Source organism: Scyliorhinus torazame, chromosome 4 (assembly GCF_047496885.1).
Source record: "Scyliorhinus torazame isolate Kashiwa2021f chromosome 4, sScyTor2.1, whole genome shotgun sequence".
NCBI lineage: Eukaryota > Metazoa > Chordata > Chondrichthyes > Carcharhiniformes > Scyliorhinidae > Scyliorhinus > Scyliorhinus torazame.
In genome coordinates this window covers 337,644,387-337,670,164 of record NC_092710.1, presented here as the reverse complement: position 1 = coordinate 337,670,164, position 25,778 = coordinate 337,644,387, and the positions used below count along the sequence as shown (strand labels likewise).

The 25,778-nt window shown below is 54.0% G+C and overlaps 2 protein-coding genes across 2 annotated transcripts in view; one reads left to right on the top strand and one right to left on the bottom strand.

Annotated features, from left to right (window-relative positions):
- Positions 1-7,427, bottom strand: part of LOC140411163 (coiled-coil domain-containing protein 185-like) — a 46,117-nt gene extending 38,690 nt beyond the window's left edge. Inside the window, exon 1 of the mRNA XM_072500241.1 lies at positions 7,104-7,427. Coding sequence (XP_072356342.1) covers positions 7,104-7,407 — 304 coding nt within the window. The 5' untranslated portion in view covers positions 7,408-7,427. The remainder of the gene's footprint in view (positions 1-7,103) is intronic.
- Positions 7,428-15,201: 7,774 nt separating this feature from the next.
- The window catches only part of susd4 (sushi domain containing 4), a 538,061-nt gene continuing 527,484 nt past the window's right edge, over positions 15,202-25,778 (top strand). Inside the window, 2 exon segments of the mRNA XM_072500589.1 lie at positions 15,202-15,260; positions 15,565-15,704. Of these exon segments, the coding sequence (XP_072356690.1) occupies positions 15,596-15,704 (109 nt within the window). The 5' untranslated portion in view covers positions 15,202-15,260; positions 15,565-15,595.

Below are 25,778 nucleotides of genomic sequence, written 5' to 3'. Positions count from 1 at the left end.
CTGTGTTGGAGAATCGCAAGGGACTCTGCTCAGATTGAACTAAAGTATCTGACTTTAAAGAGAAATGCCGAGGCGTAGAGAAATGGACGGATCCTGCAGAGACCTTCTTGTTCAAAGAGACTGTCAATCGAGAAGGATTTCAGTTGGAGGAAGGAAAACAAAAATGGACTATATTATTATACCTGTTTGCGTGTGTTGTCTTTTGAAATGAAAAGTATATTTACTGTGTGCATTTCTTAAAGGATGGTGAAAAGGTGAAAAATGAAACCATCTTGAAGTTGGTGCATTTTTTTTTCTTGGGGGGGGGGGGGGGGAGGTGTCACGTGAGAGTACCTTTAAGAAATGGGTGTTTAAGAAATGTACCTTTAAGAAATGGAGCTGCTCATGTTACTGGAGTGATGTCAGAGTGTGGGTGGGGCTGAGCTCTACTTCTGCTTTTTTAGTTTCAGTTTGAGAAGAGCTTGGGTGTGTCTGTGAGCTGCCCTGCTGTTGATCTTTGCCATCCAAAAACTATCTATGGATCATTTGGTGAATTCAAAAGAAGTATAAATGTTTTCAGTCTTGAATGTAAACCCTGGTGTGCTCCTGTTTGGAGGTTTGTTAAGTCTTTTGGATGTTAAAAGAACAGCATACAGATTACTTAGTGTTGTATTCTTTGGGGGGGGTGTATTTGATTTACTGGTTGCTAAGATGTTCACTGTTTGTTTTAGAAAGGTTAACTTGAGTTCATAGAATAAATATTGTTTTGTTTTAAAAACCACTGGTCCATTTCTACTGTACCACACCTGTAGAGTGAGCCGTGTGCTCCCCATACCACAATCTATTAAAAGTTGTGCGTCAGGTGAATTCCATGATGCACTTTGGGGTTCTCTAAACCCTGGCCCACAACACTTGAATGAGCACTTGAAGCCCCATCACATTGAAGGACATGGGACAAGTGCTGGTAAGTGAAATTAGTGCGAGATTAGGGGTAGTTATTGTCGGTGCAGACTCGATGGTTGAAGGGTCTTTTTTGTGTTGTACGACTCTCTAACCATCTCCTCCAATTTCTCCCCCTACCCCCATCCTCCCTCATCCCCCCCCCCCCCCCCCCCCACCATTTTCTCCATCGTCCATTCCCTCCTCCTCTAATCCATCCACCCCCCCTCATATCCCTCTGCACACCCCTCCCCCCCCCCCCCCCAAACCCTCGGCCAATCCCACCTGTTCCGCATCTCCAAACCGTCCACCACTTCCCCTCCCATTCCTACCTAATAATAATATAATAATCGCTTATTGTCACAAGTTGGCTTTAATGAAGTTACTGTGAAAAGCCCCTAGTCGCCACATTCCGGTGCCTGTTCGGGGAGGCTGGTACGGGAATTGAACGCGCGCTGCTGGCCTTGTTCTGCATTAAAGCCAGCTGTTTAGCCCACTGTGCTGAACCAGCCCCTCCTCAATCCCCTCCAGCTTCTCCTGCCCATTTCGCTCTTTCCTAGTCCTTAACTCCCTGAAACCTTCAAACTCTTCTCTCCGCCCCCAAAAATCTGGCATCCCATTCCCTTCCCACTCCTCCCATCCATTCATCCCTCCACTTCCCATCATCCGCCCCCGTCTCCTCTTCGCCCATCCCCCACCACCCTCCCTCTCCCGCCCACCCTTCTCTCTATTGCAGCCCTCCTCCTCTCTACCCCACCCACCTCCCTCACCATCGACCTTTCATCCCCCCTGCCTACAGCGCGGGAGGACATTCGATCTATCGAGTATGCATCAACCCTCTGAAAGAGCACTCGACCTAGCCCCACTCCCCCGATCTATCCCTGTAATCCCACCTAACCTGCATATCTTTGGACTGTGGGAAGAAACCGGAGCACCTGGAGGAAACCTAAACAGACACGAGGAGAACGTGCAGATCCCACACAGTCACCAAGGCTGAAATTAAACCTGGGTCCCTGGCGCTGTGAGGCAGAGGTGCTAACCAGCGTGCCACCATTTAGTCACAGGATAGTCAGTGACATTGGCGGCTACTTCATGGGCGTTGCCTCAATTTAGATCAAGCATCTGTACAGTTCACAGCCATCTGTCATGTGAGTGTACCTTTAAGAAATGGGTGTTTATCAGTGATGTCAGAGTGTGGGTGGAGCTGGGCTGTCTGTCAGCTTTTTACTTTCATTTTAGGCTGTTTACTGCAGGGTGTGTTTTAGTTTCGTTTTCAGTGTTGGAGCTGAACCCAGACCAAGCAGGTGTACTGCTGTTCTCCCTGCCATCAAAAGATCTCTTGATCATTTGGTGAATTCAGAATTATAAATGTTCTCAGTAGTGAATATAAACCTAATGTGCTTCTGTTAAAGGTGTTTCATCTGTCTTCTGGATGTTGTTTATGAAGTTATTAAGCATTACTTAATGTTGTATTCTTTGGGGTTGTATTTGAATTAATGGTTGCTAAGATGTTTACCGTATGTTTTAAAAAGGTTAACTTGAGTTCATAGAATAAACATTGTTTTGCTTTAAAAAATATTTTTCCATTTCTGCTGTACCCCACCTGTAGAGTGGGCCGTGTGCTCCCCATACCACAATCTAGTAAAAGTTGTGGGTCAGGTGAACTCCATGATACACTTTGGGGTTCTCTAAACCCTGGCCCATAACACATATAATAAACCTTTGTTGATTCTTGTGCTCCAGCCTGTCCGTGTGTTTATCCTGCAAGTACAATACACAATAGGATAAAAAGAAAACTGACGACCAGGATGGGATAAGGAGAAAAAATATTTTCTGAAGAGAAAAAGAAAACCAAACCTTTCAAGTCGACGTTGAGGCAGATCAACAGTAGGTCAGCGAGCACACCCCGCACCTAGCATAGACCGGTACGGTTTGCTGGCCCAAATTAAAAAGGATAGGTCCATACCCGTGGCACCCCGAGAAGTCCAGGCTGCAGAGCTTGCCACGTGCAGTAGAGTAAGACACGGAGGTAGAGTGGGCAGAAAGGAAAAAAGAATTGGGCATTGCAGGCTGCTACAATTGGCCTATTTAACATTAACAACTAGATATGTGAGAACATTCCGATTATCGCTGACAATTGGCGCGGTGGGCTGGAAATCATATTCAGACTGATTCCATGATTATATCCCAGTCAATAAGATTTCAGAAGATATTATGATTACGGTGCCTGCTTTTCTAAATACTATCAGCAGCAAAACTTACTCCGGACTCTGGGCCAGTCTGAGAAACCTGGTGATAAAACTTAGCAAGAATCGGTTAAAATATTAGAAGACGGGGCAGCACGGTGGCACAGTGGCTAGCACTGCAGTCTCACGGCACCGAGGTCCCAGGTTCGAACCCGGCTCTGGGTCACTGTCCGTGTGGAGTTTGCACATTCTCCCCGTGTTTGCGTGGGTCTCACGGCCGCAATCCAAAGATGTGCAGGGTAGGTGGATTGAACTCGCTAAATTGCCCCTTAATTGGAAAAAATGAATTGGGTGCTCCAAATTTTTTATTTTTTTTTTAAATTAGAAGTCCATTCTGCACCAATGCCATTAAATATCACGTACAGACTATTATGGAGGCCCCACAACCAACAAATGTAACACCGGCAGGATCATTCCTAGGATTATTTATGGGAAATTCATCCCGAATCTAGCAACCAGACTTAAATCATTGCATACTTTGTGCGGAAAACAAGCTTGGGAATGGAAAGCTGAGTGGGAAAAAGCAGACCAGTCAGCTAAAGCAGCACAGGACTCAGAAGTGTTGGTGCATTTCCAGCCAAAGTTACCATGACGACTTGCCTGTGATGCTTTGCTTTACTGAGTTGAAGCGAAAAGCAGAACAAATCATGAGTGCCAACTGTCCACAGATATGGGGTGTCCAACACATAAAATCAGCACTTTACCATCCATTCACAAACGGTTTAGCCGAAAGGCTTACCCAGTCCTCGAAGACCAGTCCTTGAAGGATGCATAGTCAGTTCCCAAGGATCGTTAAATCACCGTCTAAACAGTTTCTTGGCGACGTATTGAAACTCCACATGTGACTACTCAAGTGTTTCCCAGCTTTACTACTACTGAAGAGGAAGCTGAGAACTACATTTGATCTACTCTTACTGCAGGAGACTTCAGAGATAGTAGAACACAATTAGCAATCACAAAGACGGTAATTTGAGAAGATTCTTGTTTAAACAAGGAGCTGTTGGCACGCAACTATACCACTAGTGAGAAGTGGGTTCCTGCAACTGGATTGGCTCAAACTGACCCTGTCTCCTATACTGTACAAACTGAAGATGAGCTAATATTGAGGCAACATGTAGATCCGTTGTTATCTATGCGCATCCAGGTGTCAGCACCAAGTATCCTAGAACTACCTCTGTATGAACCGCCATCCATACCACCAGATCGTGACTGCGACTTCTGGTCAATCCGCAGAAACAGAGATTGCCGAGAATCTCTTGCTGCTACAAGTCTTCCTTCTGCAAAAGACCTTCCAGTGTAGACACATCCTCTAAAGGTCAAGAAAACCCTGAGGTGTGCAGGCAACTTATGCGGAATAGCCACCCAGCAGATCGTCTTTCCTAGTAACTGTATTACTATTGTGTAATGTAATGCCTGCCCTTGTAGTGACCATGTGAAATTACGACAGTTATTCGTTGTGTATTTGCAGTCACTTTGAGTTTAGTCAAATGATAGTCCGTGATGTCATCGGCTACTCCGCAGGCTTCGTCAGTCTAGATCACAACCATCTGGTAAACCATTGCTAATTATTGCATTCAATCTATGTGAGGGAGGGAGCACGTGCGCAAACTCCACGCGGACACGGCGAGGGAGAGAGCGCACAAAGCCTGCGTGGATACGGCGAGGGAGAGCACGCAAACACGGCGAGGGAGAGAGTGCACAAAGCCTGCGTGGATACGGCGAGGGAGAGAGCGCACAAACCCCACGCGGATACGGCGAGGGAGAGAGCGCACAAAGCCTGCGTGGATACGGCGAGGGAGAGAGCGCACAAAGCCCGCGCGGATACGGCGAGGGAGAGAGCGCACAAAGCCTGCGTGGATACGGCGAGGGAGAGAGCGCACAAACCCCGCGCGGATACGGCGAGGGAGAGAGCGCACAAACCCCGCGCGGATACGGCGAGGGAGAGAGCGCACAAACCCCGCGCGGATACGGCGAGGGAGACAGCGCACAAACCCCGTGTGGATACGGCGAGGGGGAGAGCGCACAAACCCCGCGCGGATACGGCGAGGGGGAGAGCGCACAAACCACGCGCGGATACGGCGAGGGAGAGAGCGCACAAACCCCGCGTGGATACGGCGAGGGAGAGAGCGCACAAACCCCACGCGGATACAGCGAGGGGGAGAGCGCACAAACCCCACGCGGATACGGCGAGGGGGTGAGCGCACAAACCCCGCGCAGATAGGGCGAGGGGGAGAGCGCACAAACCCCGCGCGGATACGGCGAGGGAGACAGCGCACAAACCCCGCGCGGATACGGCGAGGGAGACAGCGCACAAACCCCGCGCGGATACGGCGAGGGAGACAGCGCACAAACCCTGCGCGGATACGGCGAGGGAGACAGCGCACAAACCCCGCGCGGATACGGCGAGGGGGAGAGCGCACAAACCCCGCGCGGATACGGAGAGGGAGAGAGCGCACAAACCCCGCGCGGATACGGCGAGGGGGAGAGCGCACAAACCCCACGCGGATACGGCGAGGGAGACAGCGCACAAACCCCACGCGGATACGGCGAGGGAGACAGCGCACAAACCCCACGCGGATACGGCGAGGGAGAGAGCGCACAAACCCCGCGCGGATACGGCGAGGGAGAGAGCGCACAAACCCCACGTGGATACGGCGAGGGAGACAGCGCACAAACCCCACGCGGTTACGGCGAGGGGGAGAGCGAACTCCACGCGGTCACCCAAGTCTGGAATTGAACGCGGGTCCCTGACGTTGAGACTCCAGTGCTAACCAGCAGGCCACCCCAGCTCATACCCTGTACCCTGCCCCCCGCCGCCTCCCTCCGCCCCCCGCCCATGCCCTGCCCCCCCGCCGCCCCTCCCTCCGGCGCCGCCCCCCTGCCCATACCCTGTACCCTGCCTGCCCATACCCTGTACCCTGCCTGCCCATACCCTGTACCCTGCCCATACCCTGTACCCTGCCTGCCCATACCCTGTACCCTGCCTGCCCATACCCTGTACCCTGCCCATACCCTGTACCCTGCCTGCCCATACCCTGTACCCTGCCTGCCCATACCCTGTACCCTGCCCATACCCTGTACCCTGCCTGCCCATACCCTGTACCCTGCCTGCCCATACCCTGTACCCTGCCCATACCCTGTACCCTGCCTGCCCATACCCTGTACCCTGCCTGCCCATACCCTGTACCCTGCCCATACCCTGTACCCTGCCTGCCCATACCCTGTACCCTGCCTGCCCATACCCTGTACCCTGCCCATACCCTGTACCCTGCCTGCCCATACCCTGTACCCTGCCTGCCCATACCCTGTACCCTGCCCATACCCTGTACCCTGCCTGCCCATACCCTGTACCCTGCCTGCCCATACCCTGTACCCTGCCTGCCCATACCCTGTACCCTGCCTGCCCATACCCTGTACCCTGCCTGCCCATACCCTGTACCCTGCCCATACCCTGTACCCTGCCTGCCCATACCCTGTACCCTGCCTGCCCATACCCTGTACCCTGCCCATACCCTGTACCCTGCCTGCCCATACCCTGTACCCTGCCTGCCATACCCTGTACCCTGCCCATACCCTGTACCCTGCCTGCCCATACCCTGTACCCTGCCTGCCCATACCCTGTACCCTGCCTGCCCATACCCTGTACCCTGCCTGCCCATACCCTGTACCCTGCCCATACCCTGTACCCTGCCTGCCCATACCCTGTACCCTGCCTGCCCATACCCTGTACCCTGCCGCCTCCCTCCCCATACCCCCCTCCCCTCCCTGACCCCGCCCCCCTGCCCATACCCTGCCCCCCGCCGCCACCCCCTGCCCCCCGCCGCCACCCCCTGCCCCCCGCCGCCACCCCCTGCCCCCCGCCGCCACCCCCTGCCCATACCCTGTACGCTGCCCATACCCTGTACCCTGCCCATACCAGCCGCCCCCCCCCCCCCTTACCTCGGAGCCGCCTCCTGCGCTCCCTCTCCTCCTCCTGGTGCAGCCGGTGTAGTTTGCGGAGAGGCTCCAGCGGCCTGTCCCGGGCCAGCTCCCGCACCGAGCGCCCCAGCAGCTGGACGGGCTGCAGGTGGAGGCGGGCGCAGGCCTCCAGCGAGCGGGGGCTGGTGAGCACATAGCGGCTGCGGAGCGCGGCCTCCGGCCTCTGGAAGTTATAGAGGTGGAGGTGCGGGATGGCCATGGAGCCGCGGCCTGCCCGCCCGGCCCGGTTTGAACCCTGCCGCCGGCGACGCTCAGCGGTGACCATTGGAGATGAGGTTCCCTCCGCCCGGGGAGGGGGAAAGAGCGGCGCCGCCCTGCCGGCTCCCGGCCGCAGCGCCGCCCTGCCGGCTCCCGGCCGCAGCGCCGCCCTGCCGGCTCCCGGCCGCAGCGCCGCCCTGCCGGCTCCCGGCCGCAGCGCCGCCCTGCCGGCTCCCGGCCGCAGCGCCGCCCTGCCGGCTCCCGGCCGCAGCGCCGCCCTGCCGGCTCCCGGCCGCAGCGCCGCCCTGCCGGCTCCCGGCCGCAGCGCCGCCCTGCCGGCTCCCGGCCGCAGCGCCGCCCTGCCGGCTCCCGGCCGCAGCGCCGCCCTGCCGGCTCCCGGCCGCAGCGCCGCCCTGCCGGCTCCCGGCCGCAGCGCCGCCCTGCCGGCTCCCGGCCGCAGCGCCGCCCTGCCGGCTCCCGGCCGCAGCGCCGCCCTGCCGGCTCCCGGCCGCAGCGCCGCCCTGCCGGCTCCCGGCCGCAGCGCCGCCCTGCCGGCTCCCGGCCGCAGCGCCGCCCTGCCGGCTCCCGGCCGCAGCGCCGCCCTGCCGGCTCCCGGCCGCAGCGCCGCTTCGAAGCGGGGTCTGTGAGATGTCAGTCAGAGCCCGGGGTTGGGGATGGGAGCTGTCAGTCAGAGCCCGGGGTTGGGGATGGGAGCTGTCAGTCAGAGCCCGGGGGCGGGGTCTGTTAGCTGTCGGTCAGAGCCCGGGGGCGGGGTCTGTTAGCTGTCGGTCAGAGCCCGGGGGCGGGGTCTGTTAGCTGTCAGTCAGAGCCCGGGGTTGGGGATGGGAGCTGTCAGTCTGAACATGGGGCGGGGTCTGTGAGATGTCAGTCAGAGCCTGGGGTTGGGGATGGGAGCTGTCAGTCTGAACATGGGGCGGGGTCTGTGAGATGTCAGTCAGAGCCCGGGGGCGGGGTCTGTGAGCTGTCAGTCAGAGCCCGAGGTTGGGGATGGGAGCTGTCAGTCAGAGCCCAGGGGCGGGGTCTGTGAGCTGTCAGTCAGAGCCCAGGGGCGGGGTCTGTGAGCTGTCAGTCAGATCCTGGGGTTGGGGATGGGAGCTGTCAGTCAGAGTCCGGGGCGGGGTCTATGAGCTGTCAGTCCGAGCCCGGGGTTGTGGATGTGACCTGTCAGTCAGAGTCCGGGGCGGGGTCTGTGAGCTGTCAGTCATAGATTATCATAGAATTTACAGTGCAGGGGACATCCGTTTGTGGCGATGCGGAGCTAAACCGCGCATTTCGGCAGCTTCCGCGATAATGGACGTTTGGGCTCTCCAGAGGAGCCCCAACGGAACTTTTTTGATTTAATCCCGTGTGGGAAGGTGGCCGAGATTAGCGGTGGAGCGTCGGAGAAAGAGGCTCTGGAGCAGCGGCAAAATCGAGGGGGAAAAAGCAAGATGGCGGAGGGCGGAGAGCGAGCAGCATGGGGGCCGGACCAGCAGGAGTTCCTCAAGCGCTGTGTGGAGGAGCTTAAAAAGGAGATACCAGCGCCAATGCTGTTGGCGATCGAGGGGCTGAAGGAGACCCAGAAGGCCCAGGCGGTGGAGCTTCGCGAGGTGAGATAAAACGAATGAGAACGAGGATGAGATCCTGGGCCTGGCGGTAAAAGTGGAGGCGCACGAGGCGGTGCACAAGAGGTGGGCCGAGAGAATCGAGGTCCTGGCGAACAGGTCGAGGAGGAAGAATCTCCGGATTCTGGGTCTCCCCGAAGGAATGGAGGGAGCTGATGCCGGGGCGTATGTGAGTACGATGCTCCATTCGCTGATGAGTGTGGAGGCCTCTCCGAGCCCCCTGGAGCTGGAAGGGGCTCACCGGGTCCTGGCGAGGAAACCCAAGGCTGATGAGCCGCCAAGGGCGATAGTGGCGAGGTTCCATCGCTTCGCGGACAAAGAAAGTGTCCTGAGATGGTCAAAGAAATTGCGGAGCAGGAGATGGGAGAACGCGGTGATCCGAGTATACCAGGATTGGAGCGCGGAGTTGGCAAAGAGGAGAGCTGGCTTCAACCGGGCCAAGGCGGTGCTGCACAAAAAAAAAGAGTCAGGTTCGGCATGTTGCAGCCTGCACGACTGTGGGTCACCTATCAGGACCGACACCATTATTTTGAAACGCCAGGCTTGGACTTTTATTCAAACGGAAAAAGTGGACTCGAACTGAGGGGATGTGGTTGTGGGGGGAGATGTTGGTTGTATACGGGATTGTAAATATGGGTAAAGAATACATCATGGGTGGGATGATGGATGGGGATGTGGGTAGAGTTCTGGTTAAATTTCCTTTTTTTCTTTTCTGTAGACGAGATGATGGGGAATGTGGGCGTCGGTGCTGGAGGGAGGTGAGACTCGGGGATGAGGGAACTGGGATAATGGCCACAGGGGACGGGGCTGGCTCAGGAAAGCGCGGGCTTGTTCCCACGCCAAAGGGGGGGGGGGAATGGAGAAAGGTAAGGAGGAGGAGAGACTCCCACACGGGGAAGATCAACGGGAAGGCGGGGGAAGCCGGGGTCAGCAGAAGTCAGCTGACTCACGGAAGTAATATGGGGGAGCAAAAGTGCTAGATGCGGATCTAGCGGGGAGGGGGGTGGGGGAGGAGAGGAGGGGGATTCTAGGGTTGCTGCTGCACTGTCCGAGGGGGAACTGAAAATGGAAGAGGTGGTCGGGGCGGGGGTTCCCCGCCTGGGGGACTGGAGGGTGCGGGAGGCGCGGGCACGGGACTGGACTAAGATAGGAGATGGCTAGTCGGCAGGGGGGGTGGGTGGGTAACCCCCCAATCCGGCTGATCACGTGGAATGTGAGAGGCCTAAATGGGCCGGTTAAGAGGGCCCGAGTGTTCGCGCACCTAAAGGGACTGAAGGCAGACATGGTCATGCTTCAGGAGACACATCTGAAGGTGGCAGATCAGGTCAGGTTAAGGAAGGGATGGGTAGGACAGGTGTTCCATTCGGGGCTGGATGCGAAGGATAGAGGGGTGGCAATACTGGTGGGGAAGCGGGTGTCGTTTGAGGCCAAGAACATAGTAGCGGACAATGGAGGCCGATACGTGATGGTGAGCGGTAGGTTGCAGGGGACGGAGGTGGTACTGGTGAATGTATACGCCCCGAATTGGGACGATGCTGGATTCATGAAACGGATGTTGGGGCGTATTCCAGACTTGGAGGTAGGGAGCTTGATAATGGGTGCGGATTTTAACACGGTGCTGGACCCAGCATTAGATCGTTCCAGATTTAGGACGGGGAAGAGGCCGGCTGCAGCCAAGGTGCTTAGGGGGTTTATGGATCAGATGGGGGGAGTAGATCCGTGGAGATTTGCCAGGCCTTTGGCCAGAGAATTTTCTTTTTTCTCCCACGTACATAAGGCCTACTCCCGGATAGATTTTTTGGTTCTGGGCAGGGCATTGATCCCGAAAGTGGAGGGAACGGAGTATTCGGCCATAGCCATTTCAGACCATGCCCCGCATTGGGTGGAGCTAGAGCTGGGGGAGGAGAGGGACCAACGCCCGATGTGGAGGTTGGATGTGGGACTGCTGGCAGACGAGGAAGTGTGCGGGAGGGTGCGGGGGTGTATTGAAAGGTATCTGGAGGCTAACGACAACGGGGAGGTGCAGGTGGGAGTACATGCAAGTGAGGGCGTTTGTGAGGCGGCAGGTGAGGGAATTCCCGCTGCTCCCGGCACAGGGGATTCAAGACAGGGTGATTTCGGGCGTATGGGTCGGAGAGGGCAAGGTGTCGGCGATAGACCAGGAGATGAAAGAAGAGGGGGAGGCTTTGGTAGAGGAGCTGAAGGGTAAATGGGAGGAGGAGTTGGGGGAGGAGATTGAGGAGGGGCTATGGGCTGATGCCCTAAGTAGGGTTAATTCCTCTTCCTCGTGTGCCAGGCTCAGCCTGATACAATTTAAGGTGGTTCAGAGAGCGCATATGACGGGGGTGAGGCTGAGGAGGTTCTTTGGGGTGGAGGACAGATGTGGGAGGTGCTCAGGAAGTCCGGCGAACCATGTCCATATGTTTTGGTCATCCCCGGCACTGGAGGGGAGTGGCGGGAACAGTATCTAAGGTGGTGAAAGTCTGGGTCAAGCCAAGCTGGGGGCTAGCACTATTTGGAGTAGTGGACGAGCCGGGAGTGCAGGAGGCGAAAGAGGCCGGCTTTTGTGAGGACCACGAAGAATCCAGCACGAGTTTTAAGGATACAAAGTAATAACATTTATTATGTTGTATGGTTGAAAACAGCCCAGGGCGGGGTCTGTGAGCTGTCAGTCAGAGCCCAGGGCAGGGTCTGTAGGCTGTCAGTCAGAGCCCAGGGCAGGGTCTGTGAGCTGTCAGTCAGAGCCCAGGGCAGGGTCTGTGAGCTGTCAGTCAGAGCCCAGGGCGGGGTCTGTGAGCTGTCAGTCAGAGCCCAGGGCGGGGTCTGTGAGCTGTCAGTCAGAGCCCAGGGCAGGGTCTGTAGGCTGTCAGTCAGAGCCCAGGGCAGGGTCTGTGAGCTGTCAGTCAGAGCCCAGGGCAGGGTCTGTGAGCTGTCAGTCAGAGCCCAGGGCAGGGTCTGTGAGCTGTCAGTCAGAGCCCAGGGCAGGGTCTGTAGGCTGTCAGTCAGAGCCCAGGGCGGGGTCTGTGAGCTGTCAGTCAGAGCCCAGGGCAGGGTCTGTGAGCTGTCAGTCAGAGCCCAGGGCAGGGTCTGTAGGCTGTCAGTCAGAGCCCAGGGCAGGGTCTGTGAGCTGTCAGTCAGAGCCCAGGGCAGGGTCTGTGAGCTGTCAGTCAGAGCCCAGGGCAGGGTCTGTAGGCTGTCAGTCAGAGCCTGGGGTTGGTGATGGGAGCTGTCAGTCAGAGCCCAGGGCGGGGTCTGTGAGCTGTCAGTCAGAGCCCAGGGCGGGGTCTGTGAGCTGTCAGTCAGAGCCCAGGGCAGGGTCTGTAGGCTGTCAGTCAGAGCCTGGGGTTGGTGATGGGAGCTGTCAGTCAGAGCCCAGGGCGGGGTCTGTGAGCTGTCAGTCAGAGCCCAGGGCGAGGTCTGTGAGCCGTCAGTCAGAGCCCAGGGCAGGGTCTGTAGGCTGTCAGTCAGAGACTGGGGTTGGTGATGGGAGCTGTCAGTCAGAGCGCAGGGCGGAGTCTGTGAGCTGTCAGTCAGAGCGCGGGGCGGGGTCTGTGAGCTGTCAGTCAGAGCACGGGGCGGGGTCTGTGAGCTGTCAGTCAGAGCCTGGGGTTGGTGATGGGAGCTGTCAGTCACTGCGCGGGGCGGGGTCTGTGAGCTGTCAGTCAGAGCGCAGGGCGGGGTCTGTGAGCTGTCAGTCAGAGCGCGGGGGCGGGGTCTGTAGGCTGTCAGTCAGAGCCTGGGGGGCGGAGTCTGTGAGCTGTCAGTCAGATCCCGGGGACAGGGTCTGTGGGCTGTCAGTCAGAGCCCGGGGGCGGGGTCTGTGAGCTGTCAGTCAGAGCCCGGGGTTGGGGATGGGAGCTGTCAGTCAGAGCCCGGGGGCGGGGTCTGTTAGCTGTCGGTCAGAGCCCGGGGGCGGGGTCTGTTAGCTGTCAGTCAGAGCCCGGGGGCGGGGTCTGTTAGCTGTCGGTCAGAGCCCGGGGTTGGGAATGGGAGCTGTCAGTCAGAGCCCGGGGGCGGGGTCTGTGATCTGTCAGTCAGAGCCCGGGGGCGGGGTCTGTTAGGGTCTGTTAGCTGTCGGTCAGAGCCCGGGGTTGGGGATGGGAGCTGTCAGTCAGAGCCCGGGGGCGGGGTCTGTTAGCTGTCGGTCAGAGCCCGGGGTTGGGAATGGGAGCTGTCAGTCAGAGCCCGGGGCGCGGAGTCTGTGAGCTGTCAATCAGTGCCCAGGGCGGGGTCTGTGAGCTGTCAGTCAGAGCCTGGGGGGGCGGGGTCTGTGAGCTGTCAGTCAGAGCCTGAGGTGGGTCTGTGTGCTGTCAGTCAGAGCCCGGGGGGCGGAGTCTGTGAGCTGTCAGTCAGAGCCCCGGGCGGGGTCTGTGATCTGTCGGTCAGAGCCCGGCGTTGGGGATGGGAGCTGTCAGTCAGAGCCCGGGGGCGGAGTCTGTGAGCTGTCAGTCAGAGCCCGGGGGCGGAGTCTGTGAGCTGTCAGTCAGAGCCCGGGGTTGGGGATGGGAGCTGTCAGTCAGAGCCCGGGGGCGGGGTCTGTTAGCTGTCGGTCAGAGCCCGGGGTTGGGGATGGGAGCTGTCAGTCAGAGCCCCGGGCGGGGTCTGTGAGCTGTCAGTCAGAGCCCGGGGGCGGAGTCTGTGAGCTGTCAGTCAGAGCCCGGGGGCGGGGTCTGTTAGCTGTCGGTCAGAGCCCGGCGTTGGGAATGGGAGCTGTCAGTCAGAGCCCGGGGGCGGGGTCTGTGATCTGTCAGTCAGAGCCCGGGGGCGGGGTCTGTTAGCTGTCAGTCAGAGCCCCGGGCGGGGTCTGTGATCTGTCGGTCAGAGCCCGGGGGCGGGGTCTGTTAGCTGTCAGTCAGAGCCCGGGGCGCGGAGTCTGTTAGCTGTCAGTCAGAGCCCGGGGTTGGGGATGGGAGCTGTCAGTCAGAGCCCGGGGGCGGGGTCTGTTAGCTGTCAGTCAGAGCCCGGGGTTGGGGATGGGAGCTGTCAGTCAGAGCCCGGGGGCGGGGTCTGTTAGCTGTCGGTCAGAGCCCGGGGTTGGGGTCTGTTAGCTGTCGGTCAGAGCCCGGGGGCGGGGTCTGTTAGCTGTCGGTCAGAGCCCGGGGGCGGGGTCTGTTAGCTGTCAGTCAGAGCCCGGGGTTGGGGATGGGAGCTGTCAGTCAGAGCCCGGGGGCGGGGTCTGTGTGCTGTCAGTCAGAGCCCGGGGGTGGGGTCTGTTAGCTGTCAGTCAGAGCCCGGGGGCGGGGTCTGTGATCTGTCGGTCAGAGCCCGGGGTTGGGGATGGGAGCTGTCAGTCAGAGCCCGGGGGCGGGGTCTGTTAGCTGTCGGTCAGAGCCCGGGGTTGGGGGTGGGAGCTGTCAGTCAGAGCCCGGGGGCGGGGTCTGTTAGCTGTCGGTCAGAGCCCGGGGTTGGGGATGGGAGCTGTCAGTCAGAGCCCGGGGGCGGGGTCTGTTAGCTGTCAGTCAGAGCCCGGGGGCGGGGTCTGTTAGCTGTCAGTCAGAGCCCGGGGGCGGGGTCTGTTAGCTGTCAGTCAGAGCCCGGGGTTGGGGATGGGAGCTGTCAGTCAGAGCCCGGGGGCGGGGTCTGTTAGCTGTCGGTCAGAGCCCGGGGTTGGGGGTGGGAGCTGTCAGCCAGAGCCCGGGGGCGGGGTCTGTTAGCTGTCGGTCAGAGCCCGGGGTTGTGGATGGGAGCTGTCAGTCAGAGCCCGGGGGCGGGGTCTGTTAGCTGTCAGTCAGAGCCCGGGGTTGGGGATGGGAGCTGTCAGTCAGAGCCCGGGGGCGGGGTCTGTTAGCTGTCGGTCAGAGCCCGGGGGTGGGGTCTGTTAGCTGTCGGTCAGAGCCCGGGGTTGGGGATGGGAGCTGTCAGTCAGAGCCCTGGGTTGGGGATGGGAGCTGTCAGTCAGAGCCCGGGGGTGGGGTCTGTTAGCTGTCGGTCAGAGCCCGGGGGCGGGGTCTGTTAGCTGTCGGTCAGAGCCCTGGGTTGGGGATGGGAGCTGTCAGTCAGAGCCCGGGGGCGGGGTCTGTTAGCTGTCGGTCAGAGCCCTGGGTTGGGGATGGGAGCTGTCAGTCAGAGCCCGGGGGCGGGGTCTGTTAGCTGTCGGTCAGAGCCCTGGGTTGGGGATGGGAGCTGTCAGTCAGAGCCCGGGGGCGGGGTCTGTTAGCTGTCAGTCAGAGCCCTGGGTTGGGGATGGGAGCTGTCAGTCAGAGCCCGGGGGCGGGGTCTGTTAGCTGTCGGTCAGAGCCCTGGGTTGGGGATGGGAGCTCTCTCAGCGTCACCGCGGAAGTCCCGGTCAATGCAGGTATGCTGAGGAATGCAAGATTACTCCAGGCAAAGGACAGACAATGCTTTTGTATTTAGCTTTGTTTCTTATCAAAAACCTGTGGAAAATCATCATTGATTTTATTCTGTGTAATGGTCTTTGTAAATGCATGGGTATGAATTAGTGAGTCCTGTCATTCTGAACAGGAACGCTTTGGAAAGAGGAGGTGAACACTGTCAATGAAAGCCTGGGAATATTCCTTTTCCTCCCAATGAGCTTTCCCATTTCATAACAAGGGCATGGATAATGCTGTTGTATTATTAATAATATATTCTCTTTGCAGGTTGTTACAGTCTGATGCACGCTGCTGAAACATGTATTATGGGATGACTTCCAGCAACCAAGTTACATCTGGGACGCCCTGGCATCTCCAATTAGCCACTTTGATTCTGTGCGCTGAAGTCTTGCTTTGTGTTTTCACGGGTAAGTTCGTCCCCCTGTATAACTTGGCTGGGGTATGTGTGCAATGCGTTCCATGATTTGTTCATCATTTGCAACGCAATACATCAAAACACAAATTATTCTAAAGTTATTTTTTTCATTCTGCATCCACCTTATATGGTGAAGCCCTGCTGTGTGCATAAATGTTATTGGAGAACTGTTGTATGGCACTGTTATTTATAAATGTTGCACCACCAAGCTTATAAAGGATTACTCAGCTGTCTAGCTGAAACCGAGGGCAAGGTGGCTTTAAGATAGCAATGTATAATTGTTGTTGAATACAGTAAGCACACGTTTGAGATCAGCCCGCATCCAATCACTGTTATTAGGAAAGTCTGCAGTTTAAATTGTATTTCTAGCTTCAGGGCAGTGCAACATTTCTGTCTCCCTCTTGCTTTCGCTTTTTTTGATGATTTGCATTGTGATATGAAATGAAAATGAAAATCGCTTATTGTCACGAGTAGGCTTCAAGTGAAGTTACTGTGAAAAGCCCACATTCCGGCGCCTGTTCGGGGAGGATGGTACGGGAATCGAACTGTGCTGCTGGCCTGTCTTGGTCTGCTTTAAAAGCCAGCGATTTAGCCCTGTGCTAAACAAAATGAAAATGACTTATTGTCACAAGTAGGCTTCAAAATGAAGTTACTGTGAAAAGCCCCTAGTCGCCACATTCCGGCGCCTGTTCGGGGAGGCTGTTACGGGAATCAAACCGTGCTGCTGGCCTGCCTTGGTCTGCTTTCAAAGCCAGCGATTTAGCCCTGTGCTAAACAGCCCCTATCTGAAGGATACTCCTGGATTTTGATGACGATATTGCATGCACTTTGTCAAACCTCAGTGTCAGCACTCCCGATGCTCTAATCAAAGGTTGTGGGTTTAAGTACCGCTTGATATCTAGAAATCTTCACCCTGGCTGATACTTGGGTCCAGTGCTGTATTTGCTGTCTTTAGGATGAACTCTCATGAAGATGTAAATGGTCCCATGACCATTAGGGGCAGCACAGTAGCACAGTGGTTAGCACAATTGCTTCACAGATCCAGTGTCCCAAGTTCAATTCGCAGCTTGGGTCGCTGTCTGTGCGGATTCTGCACGTTCTCCCCGTGTCTGCGTGGGTTTCCTCCGGGTGCTCCGGTTTCCTCCCACAGTCCAAAGATGTGCAGGTTAGGTGGATTGGCCATGATAAATTGCCCTTAGTGTTCACAAATGCTTAGGTGGGGTTACTGGGTTTCAGGAATAGGGTGGAGGCGTGGGTTTAAGTGGGGTGCTCTTTCCAAGGGTCGTTGCAGATTCGATGGGCTGAATGGCCTCCTTCTGCACTGTAAATTCTATAACTAATTGAAGAGAAAGTGGTGCTCTCCCTAGTGCCTGCCTTTATCCCTTAATTGAGGCCACGAAAACAGATGAGCTTGTCATTGTTGTTGGTGGCAACCTGCTGAGTGCAAATTAGCTATGACACTTCCACACATTGCAACAGCAACACACTTCAAAGACTGGCTACAAAACACTTTGGGACATTGTGAAAGATGTTATATACATGAAAGATCTTGCTTTACAGGACTTTGCTGTGAATCCTGCAGCGAATGGCTGGGTGGGTTCAGATTGCAATTCATTCAGCCTCTTGAAAATCAGTACCAGAGACCTGGTCACCGTGGCTTACCTCTGGCAGCTCGCCCCCCCCCCCCCCCCCTCCCCCAAACAGTATCCAAAACAGTGTACCTGTTATTGAGGGGAACAACCGCAGGGGATGCCTGCACTGACTGCTTCTTCCCCCTCCTTTTAAACATCACCCAGCTACCTTCATTCTTAGGAGTAACTGCATCCCTGTAGCTTCTATCTATAACCGACTCTGCCTCCCGAATGATCCTCAGTTCATCCAGCTCCAGTTCCCTAACACAGTCTTTGAGGAGCTGGAGATGGGTGCACTTCCCGCAGGTGTCCCTCACCTCAAACATCCTGCAGGAGGAACATTGCACTGCCCTCTCTGCCATCCCTTCCATTTATCCACTTGACAATTACAGAGAGAAAAAAAACACTGACCTGATTTTCTCTCTCCCTGCAGGTTAGAGGTGGTGGAAGGGTGGAGAGAGGAAAAGGAAAGAAAAGCTTACCTCACCAACTCACCACAGTCTTTTTTTTTGGTTAGAGGAGGATAAAGGGTGAGAGACACTACCTGTGTAGTGTCTCTCCCCCGTTTAAATCTCTGGCTCCTCTCCTGCGCTTTTAAATCTCCGGCCCCTCTCCCGCGCTTTTAAATCTCCGGCTCCTCTCCCACTTTTAAATCTCCGGCTCCTCTCCCACTTTTAAATCTCCGGCTCCTCTCCCTCTAACATTTTTAGAGATGGTGGGTCAAGAGTTTGCAATGTGGGATCATTAAAAAAATACATATAAATGAATAATAACAATATTACTGTTGGGTACATTCAGGGAAAAGGCAGCAATCCCCCAGATGCAGGACAAAATGATTCCTGAACCCATTTGTGCTCTTTTCCACAAGAACATTTAAGGAGTTTGATGTATGGGGCTCACTGACAATTATTTTAATGCAACATGGAGTCATTGTATCTGCTTCAAGATTATTACCAATCCACCCTCCTATTCCTTTGAGCAATTCTTGACTGGAAGTAATTCAATTCAATTTCACTCCATTGTCCATATGGAAATCAATTTCAGATAAATTGCTCATTCATTAAAAAAATACACATAAAGAATAATAACAACAAAAACAAATAAAATTACCCTTTCACAGATATCTAACTTTAATTAAACTGTGTATTTAAAAACTACTCCAATGCATTAAAATAATTAGACAGTGAGCTCTTTCCAACCTATGGCACAATTTGAAAACCAATCCTGTCTCAATTGATATGAACAATTTATAAATTTTAAGTTGAACAAATGCTTGCATGTTCAAAAGGTAAAATGGTTTCAGTTTTATCTTAGGTCGGTTGTGAATCTTGGTGCATGGGAGACTGAATAGATTTCCGACCTAAAGGGCAGGTTTGTAAGTTTCTTTGTATACACACACATTTGAAGTTAAAGAGATGGGTTAAAAGTTTAGTGATTGTGGGGAGGAAAACATAAAGTAGAAACAAAACCTGGTGTTGCCTAGTACCAGAGGTAGAGGGACACAGACAAAGAGGAGACAGAAGAGAAAGAGTTCAGTGTGTAGCAGAGGGATTTTCAGCTCTCGGAGAAGAAAAACCCATTACAAGGCTGTTGGGACAGGAATTGACTCGATAGTCATTTCGAGAACTCAGTAAAGTGATCAGTTTACTGGAAAACTGGAGTTTAGAGTGGGATTTCTTTGGTGTCGCGGGGAGAAATATGAGTTGGGTGAAAAGCATCGAACAAATGCTCAGGAATTCACTAGGAAAAAATGTTTTTCAACTGTGCCAGTCCCAGGCGAGAAACCTATATGTGTCAAGCTAGAGGTAACCCTTCACTGGTTTATGTGTCTGTAAAGATATTACTGGGGTAAAGGAACACTGAAAATCTGAAGAATCTTCATATATTTGTGTTGAGATCTTTCTAATTTTTGTCTGGTGTAATATAGTTCATTCTTCTTATTTAATAAATATTTTATTCTTTGTGTTAAAAGCTCATCATCAGACTGCTGTGAATTTGTTAAGCAACTTTCCACTAAAGAAAAGTTAGGATCCATCAAGCCGGATTTCACTCTGGGATCTGACTTATCCGGTATTAGCTGGAATCGTATCACAATTAACACCAGCAGAAATGCTGCTGCCTGTGGGGTCTTGCTGTGTAGTACTTAGCTACTGAATGGAGGCACACAAAAACAGTTGGTTGTACTTTATACAAGTTATTGGTCCTAACTCCAGCCAATGTGCTCCACAGATGCAGGCCTTCCTTCCCTGCTTTCTGTGGGTCAGTTGTTCGTGTGCTGCTACCCGATAGGCAGTTTATTTTCACCCTGCACATAATAATAATAATAATCTTTATTGTCACAAATAGACTTACATTAAGACTGCAACGAAGTTACTGTGAAAATCCCCCAGTCGCCACACTCCGGCGCCTGTTCGGGTACACAGAGGAATTACCTAACAAGTACGTCTTTTGGGACTTGTGTGAGGAAACCGGAACTCCCGGAGGAAACCCACGCAAATACGAGAGAACGTGCAGACTCCGCACAGACAGTGACCCAAGCCGGGAATCGATCCCGGGTCCCTGGTGCTGTGAAGCGACAGTGCTAACCACTGTGCTACCGTGCTGCCCTGTTGGTAAAACTAAAGGTACAAATCCACTTGTCTTATGGCATGATTTGGTATTATCTCATTACTGTCTATGGGAGCTTCTTAACATAGAACATAGAACAATACAGCGCAGTACAGGCCCTTCGGCCCACGATGTTGCACCGAAACAAAAGCCAAGAATGGCAGAGACCATGGTATACAAATCCCCCACAATCAACATCCTGGTGGTTACCATTGATCAGAAACTGAACTGGACTAGCCACATTAATACTGTGGCTACCAGGGCAGGTCAAAGGCTAGGAATCTTACGGTGAATAACTCACCTCCTGACCCCCCAAAGCCTGTCCACCATCTACAAGGCACAAGTCAGGAGTGTAATGGAATACTCTCCACTTGCCTGGATGAGTGCAGCTCCAACAACTCTCAAGAAGCTCAACACCATCCAGGACAAAGCAACCCGCTTGATTGCTCCTCCTTCCACAAACATTCAAACCATCCACCACCGACGCACAGTTGCAGCCGTGTGAACCATCTACAAGATGCACTGCAGAACTCATCGGGGCTCCTTACGCAGCACCTTCCAAACCCTCAACTACTCCAATCTAGAAGGACAGGAGCAGCAAATACCTGGGAACCCCACCACCTGGAGGTTCCCCTCCAAGTCACTCACCACCCTGACTTGGAAATATATCGCTGTTCCTTCACTGTCGCTGGGGCAACATCCTGGAACTCCCTCCCTAGCAGCACAGTCGGTGTACCTACACCTCAGGGACTGCAGCGGTTCAAGAAGGCAGCTCACCACCACCTTCTGAAGGGCAACTAGGGATGGGCAATAAATGCTGGCCTAACCAGCGACACCCACATCCTGTAAAGGAATTTTTTAAAATTGCATTACAAGAGTGACTATATACACTTGAAAGGCACTTAATCAGCTAAATTTAGTATTTTGGGGTGACCTAAGGCCCTTAAAGGTGCTGGGTGGGATTCTCTGTCGGCCGACACCAGAATCAGGAAACGTCATTGGGCGGAGAATCGGTTCCGATGCCGCAATCGTGGCATGTGCCAATTTCACGTCAAGTCGCAATTCTCCGTCATCTCGACAGCAGCATCAATGCGTTTCAGAACGCACATAGAGCAAATGCCGTTGGCATATCATGAGCGGGCCTGACCCGTTATTCTCCATGGTCTCTGCCATTCTCTGCCTCCAATGGGCCGAATGCCCCGTGGCAAGGTTCACTTGAAAAATCGTGAAACCAGCGTCACGGCTGCTGAGGGAGAGCGAGGGGGCACGGAAAGTGTCCAACGTCGCCATAGTGTGCTGACAGTCGTGCCGCTGGCCAGGGGGCTTTTGCTAGGGCCGGGGGGGAGTAGCGGGGGGTGGCCAGGAGGTGAGCTGTGGGGATGGAGTGGATGGGCACGGAACACCATTGTCACAGCCGGGAAGGCAGCCAATCAGCTGTGCACACCGCTGACAGCTCACTGTGGACTTAAGGCCACGGGTCATTTAGGTCCCCCCCCCAGGCCACCCCCCTAGGTGCCCTCTGGTCCCAGCCGACCCAGTGCCATCTTGTTGGCTGGGATGAGTGTGTGTGGGGATTGTAATGTGTATATGCGGCTGCAGTTTGGCCAGCCTCCCGAGTGTCAATCACGGACCCGGCGAATCCCGCACCGTTTCTCATTGGATTCAATTGTGTTCTACGTGGCGTCAGAGTGCTAACCCCTTGACAGTCGCTAAATCGGTTCAGGTGCGGCGCCGGTTATGCTGTTGTGGAACTCCACAAATCCTGTCCCGGCCCCAATACTTAGTCTCAGGAACAGAGAATCCGGCCGGCTATATTTATTCAAGAATTTTCTTTCTCAGTTTTTGAGACACGTGGCTCTATTCTGAGAAAACCTTTGACAATATTCACACCTTTCGTAGGAATCAGGATTAGGCTTTTTAACCCCAGCCTATTCCTCAATGCAATAAGCTCAGGCTTGATCTGCAACCTAACAAAACGAACAAAGAAATGTCCAGCACAGGAACAGGCCCTTCGGCCCTCCAAGCCGGCGCCGACCTTGATGCCCGTCTAAACTACAATCTTCTACACTGCCGGAGCCCATATCCCTCTATCAGGTCGCCTCTCAACCTCCGTCGTTCCAGTGAGAACAAACCGAGTTTATTCAACCTCTCCTCATAGCTAATGCACAAACCGAGTTTATTCAACCGCTCCTCATAGCTAATGCCCTCCATACCAGGCAACATTCTGGTAAATCTCTTCTGCATCCTCTCTAAAGCCTCCACATCCTTCTGGTAGTGTGGCGACCAGAATTGAACACTATACTCCAAGTGTGGCCTAACTAAGGTTCTATACAGCTGCAACATGACTTGCCAATTTTTATACTCAGTGCCCCGGCCAATGAAGGCAAGCATGCCGTATGCCTTCTTGACTACCTTATCCATCTGTGTTGCCACTTTCAGTGACATGTGGAGCTGTACATAAAGATCTCTCCACCTGTCAATACTCTTACGGATTCTGCCATTTACTGTATATTCCCTACCTGCATTAGCCCTTCCAAAATGCATTACCTCACATTTATCCGGATTAAACTCCATCTGCCATCTCTCTGCCCAATTCTCCAAACAATCTAAATCCTGCTGTATCCTCTGACAGTCCTCATCGCTATCCGCAATTCCACCAACCTTTGTGTCGTCTGCAAACTTACTAATCAGACCAGCTACATTTTCCTCTAAATCATTTATATAAACTAAGAACAAAAAAGGTCCCAGCATTGATTCCTGCGGAACACCACGAGTGACAGCCCTCCAATCAGAAATGCACCCTTCCACCGCTACACTCTGTCTTCTATAACCGAGCCAGTTCTGTATCCATCTTGCCAGCTCACCTCTGATCCTGTGTGACTTCACCTTTTGTACCAGTCTACCGTGAGGGACCTTGTCAAAGTCTTTATTGAAGTCCATATAGACAGCATCCACTGCCCTTCCTTCATCATCTTCAGCACTTCCTCAAAAAACTCTATCAAGTTAGTGAGGCACAACCCCCCCTTCACAAAACCATGCTGCCTCTCGCTAATATGTCCATTTGTTTCAAATATGTGTAACTCCTGTCCCTTAGAATCTTTTCCAATAGTTTCCCTACCCCTGACATAAGGCTCCCGGCCTGTAATACCAGTAGACGCACATACAGTAAACAGTACATGCGTTCCAGACTGCATTGACTCCGCTGTCGAGGTGGTGGAGAATTGCGATATGCCGTTAAATCGCGCCTGCCACGAATTTGCCGTTGGAACCGATTTTCCGCCCAACCGCATATCGCGATTTCGGAGTCAGCCAACGGAGAATCCCTTTATACCTTTCTGAAATTTTCTGTTCTGCCCCTCATGTCAAAAAAAAATTAAATGTGGCTTCCTCACTTCAAGAAAACTGGACACGGCTGATTTAGAAAATACTCTGTTCTATTCTTTTTAGGTCCGAAGTGGATGACCTCACATTTGTCTACCTTGAAATCCATTTGCCACAGTTTTAACCATTAACTTAAGCCATCAATATTTCTTTGTAATTCATCTGAATTATTTACCTAGAACTCGCTGCTTACAACTGTGCTGGAGGCAGAGACAATTAATGATTTCACAGATAAATTGGATGGACACTTGAGGGAAATAGGTTTTTCGAGCCAATAGGATACAACAGGGGAGTGGGATTAACTGGATTGCTCTAATAATTTTTATTAGTGTCGCAAATAGGCTTACATTAACACTGCAATGAAGTTACTGTGAAAATCCCCTCGTTCCGCTGCCTGTTCGGGAACGTGGAGGGAGAATTCAGAATGTCCAATTCACCTAACAAACACGTCTTTTGGGACTTGTGGGAGGAAACCGGAGCACCCGGAGGTAACCCACGTAGACGTGGGGAGAACGTGCAGACTCCGCACAGACAGTGACCCAAGCCGGGAATTAAACCTGGGTGCTAACTCACAGAGAGCCAGCATGGATTCCGTGGGCCAAATGGCCCCCTTCTGTACCATAATGACTGTGACTCAATGCCACCGACCTTTGTATCTTACGCAGACTTGGATATGTGGATTTCTATTCCGTCAGCTAAGTCATTCATAAAGACGGTGAATAGTTGAGATCTTTGTGTGGCCACACAAGTCACATTCTGTCAATTTGAGTACCTGTGCATTATCCCTACTCTCTGTCGCTCAGATCATTTCCTAACCAAGTCAATAATTTGCCTTTTAAGTCCATGAACTGCCTGTGCTAACAGTCTCTCATGAGGCACTTTATCAAATGCCTTCTGAAAGTTCATATAAATAACATCCATAGACATTCCCATGTTCACTACTTTAGTCATCTCTTTAAATAAATTGATCAGGCTGGTCAGGCGTGAGCTAACCTTTACAGATCTATTCTACCTGTCTGATCCGCTTGACATTTTCAAGGTATTCAGTGTATTTATTGTTAATTATTGGGGGTGAAATGAGTCCGCCCCAGCTGTGCGTGGGATCGGCGACGCGGGTGCAAAACCTTGAGAGAATCAGCAGTGTAGCGCGAAACTCAAGTGTGTCATTAGCCAGCACTTCCGGAACTTCCCCCTTCACGGAATATTCAGCGGGAACCGGCACCATTTACAACAGCTTTTCCTCCGAGGGGGATTTTGTAGTTGAGCGTTCAGGCAGCCAACACCTTCCAAGGCGTTGAATGTTCAAGGTGCGCCGGAGAGGTTGTGGGGAACACTGATAAATTCAACTCGGGGCTGTGGGTGGGGTTCAGTATTGCGCACCCAGGGCAGGGGTCGCTTGCCGGCCTACCCTTCTCGTCGGGGTAAGTCTTGTTTGAAAGGTGTTTGAAGGCTGGTCGTTTGGCAGCGCCTCCCATGTCCTCTTTGTTGGGATTCTGTCCAAATCGCCGTTGAGGGACTGCCCTTCCATAGTAGGAGCTGGAAAGCGGGTGGGAGGAAGTGAATACAGAGGGTCAGCAGCAGGGGGCGACTGTGAGGTAATTGGGTGAGGTCCCATGAGAGGCCAGGCTGTTTGGGCAGAGTGGGGGGACCCTCTCTCTGGGGGGGAGGATGACTGCAGGGTGAGTAGAACCCCACACTCAGGCCGCACTGTGAGGACAAAGCTGCTTGGAAGTTCAAACCCACTTGTCAGGAATTAATATTGAGATGGATGGCTGTGGCTGGTGGAAGGTTTACCAACTCTGCAGCCCTTGAGGCTTGGGGGAATGAAGGTGTCCTCTATGGATACGCTGGTCATGCTAATTGCAGACTTCACTCGAATGGGAGACACGACCGGCAAAGGGCATTCCAATGTCTGACATCCAACCTGCAGAGCTTCAATGCGGGAGAAGACTGTGACGGTCCCGTGGGGATGTTGGACTAGGTCCAGCACGGTGCGCAGTGGTTAGCATTGCTGCCGCACAGCGCCAGGGATTCGGGTTCGATTCTGGCCTTGGGTGACTGTCAGCGTGGAGTTTGCACATCCTCCCCGTGTCTGTGCGGGTTTCCTCTGAAAATTAAAAATGAAAATCGCTTATTGTCACAAGTAGGCTTCAACTGAAGTTACTGTGAAAAGCCCCTAGTCGCCACATTCTGGCGCCTGTTCGGGGAGGTTGGTACGGGAATTGAACCGTGCTGCTGGCCTGCCTTGGTCTGCTTTCAAAGCCAGCGATTTAGCCCTGTGCGCTCCAGTTTCCCATAGAATCCATAGAACCACTATAGTGCAGAGGAGGCCATTTGGCCCATCGAGTCTGCACCGGTCCTCCAAAAGAGCACCCAAGCCTAGGCCCACTCACCGCCCTATCCCCGTAACCCCATCTCACCTGCACATCTTTGGATTGTGGGAGGAA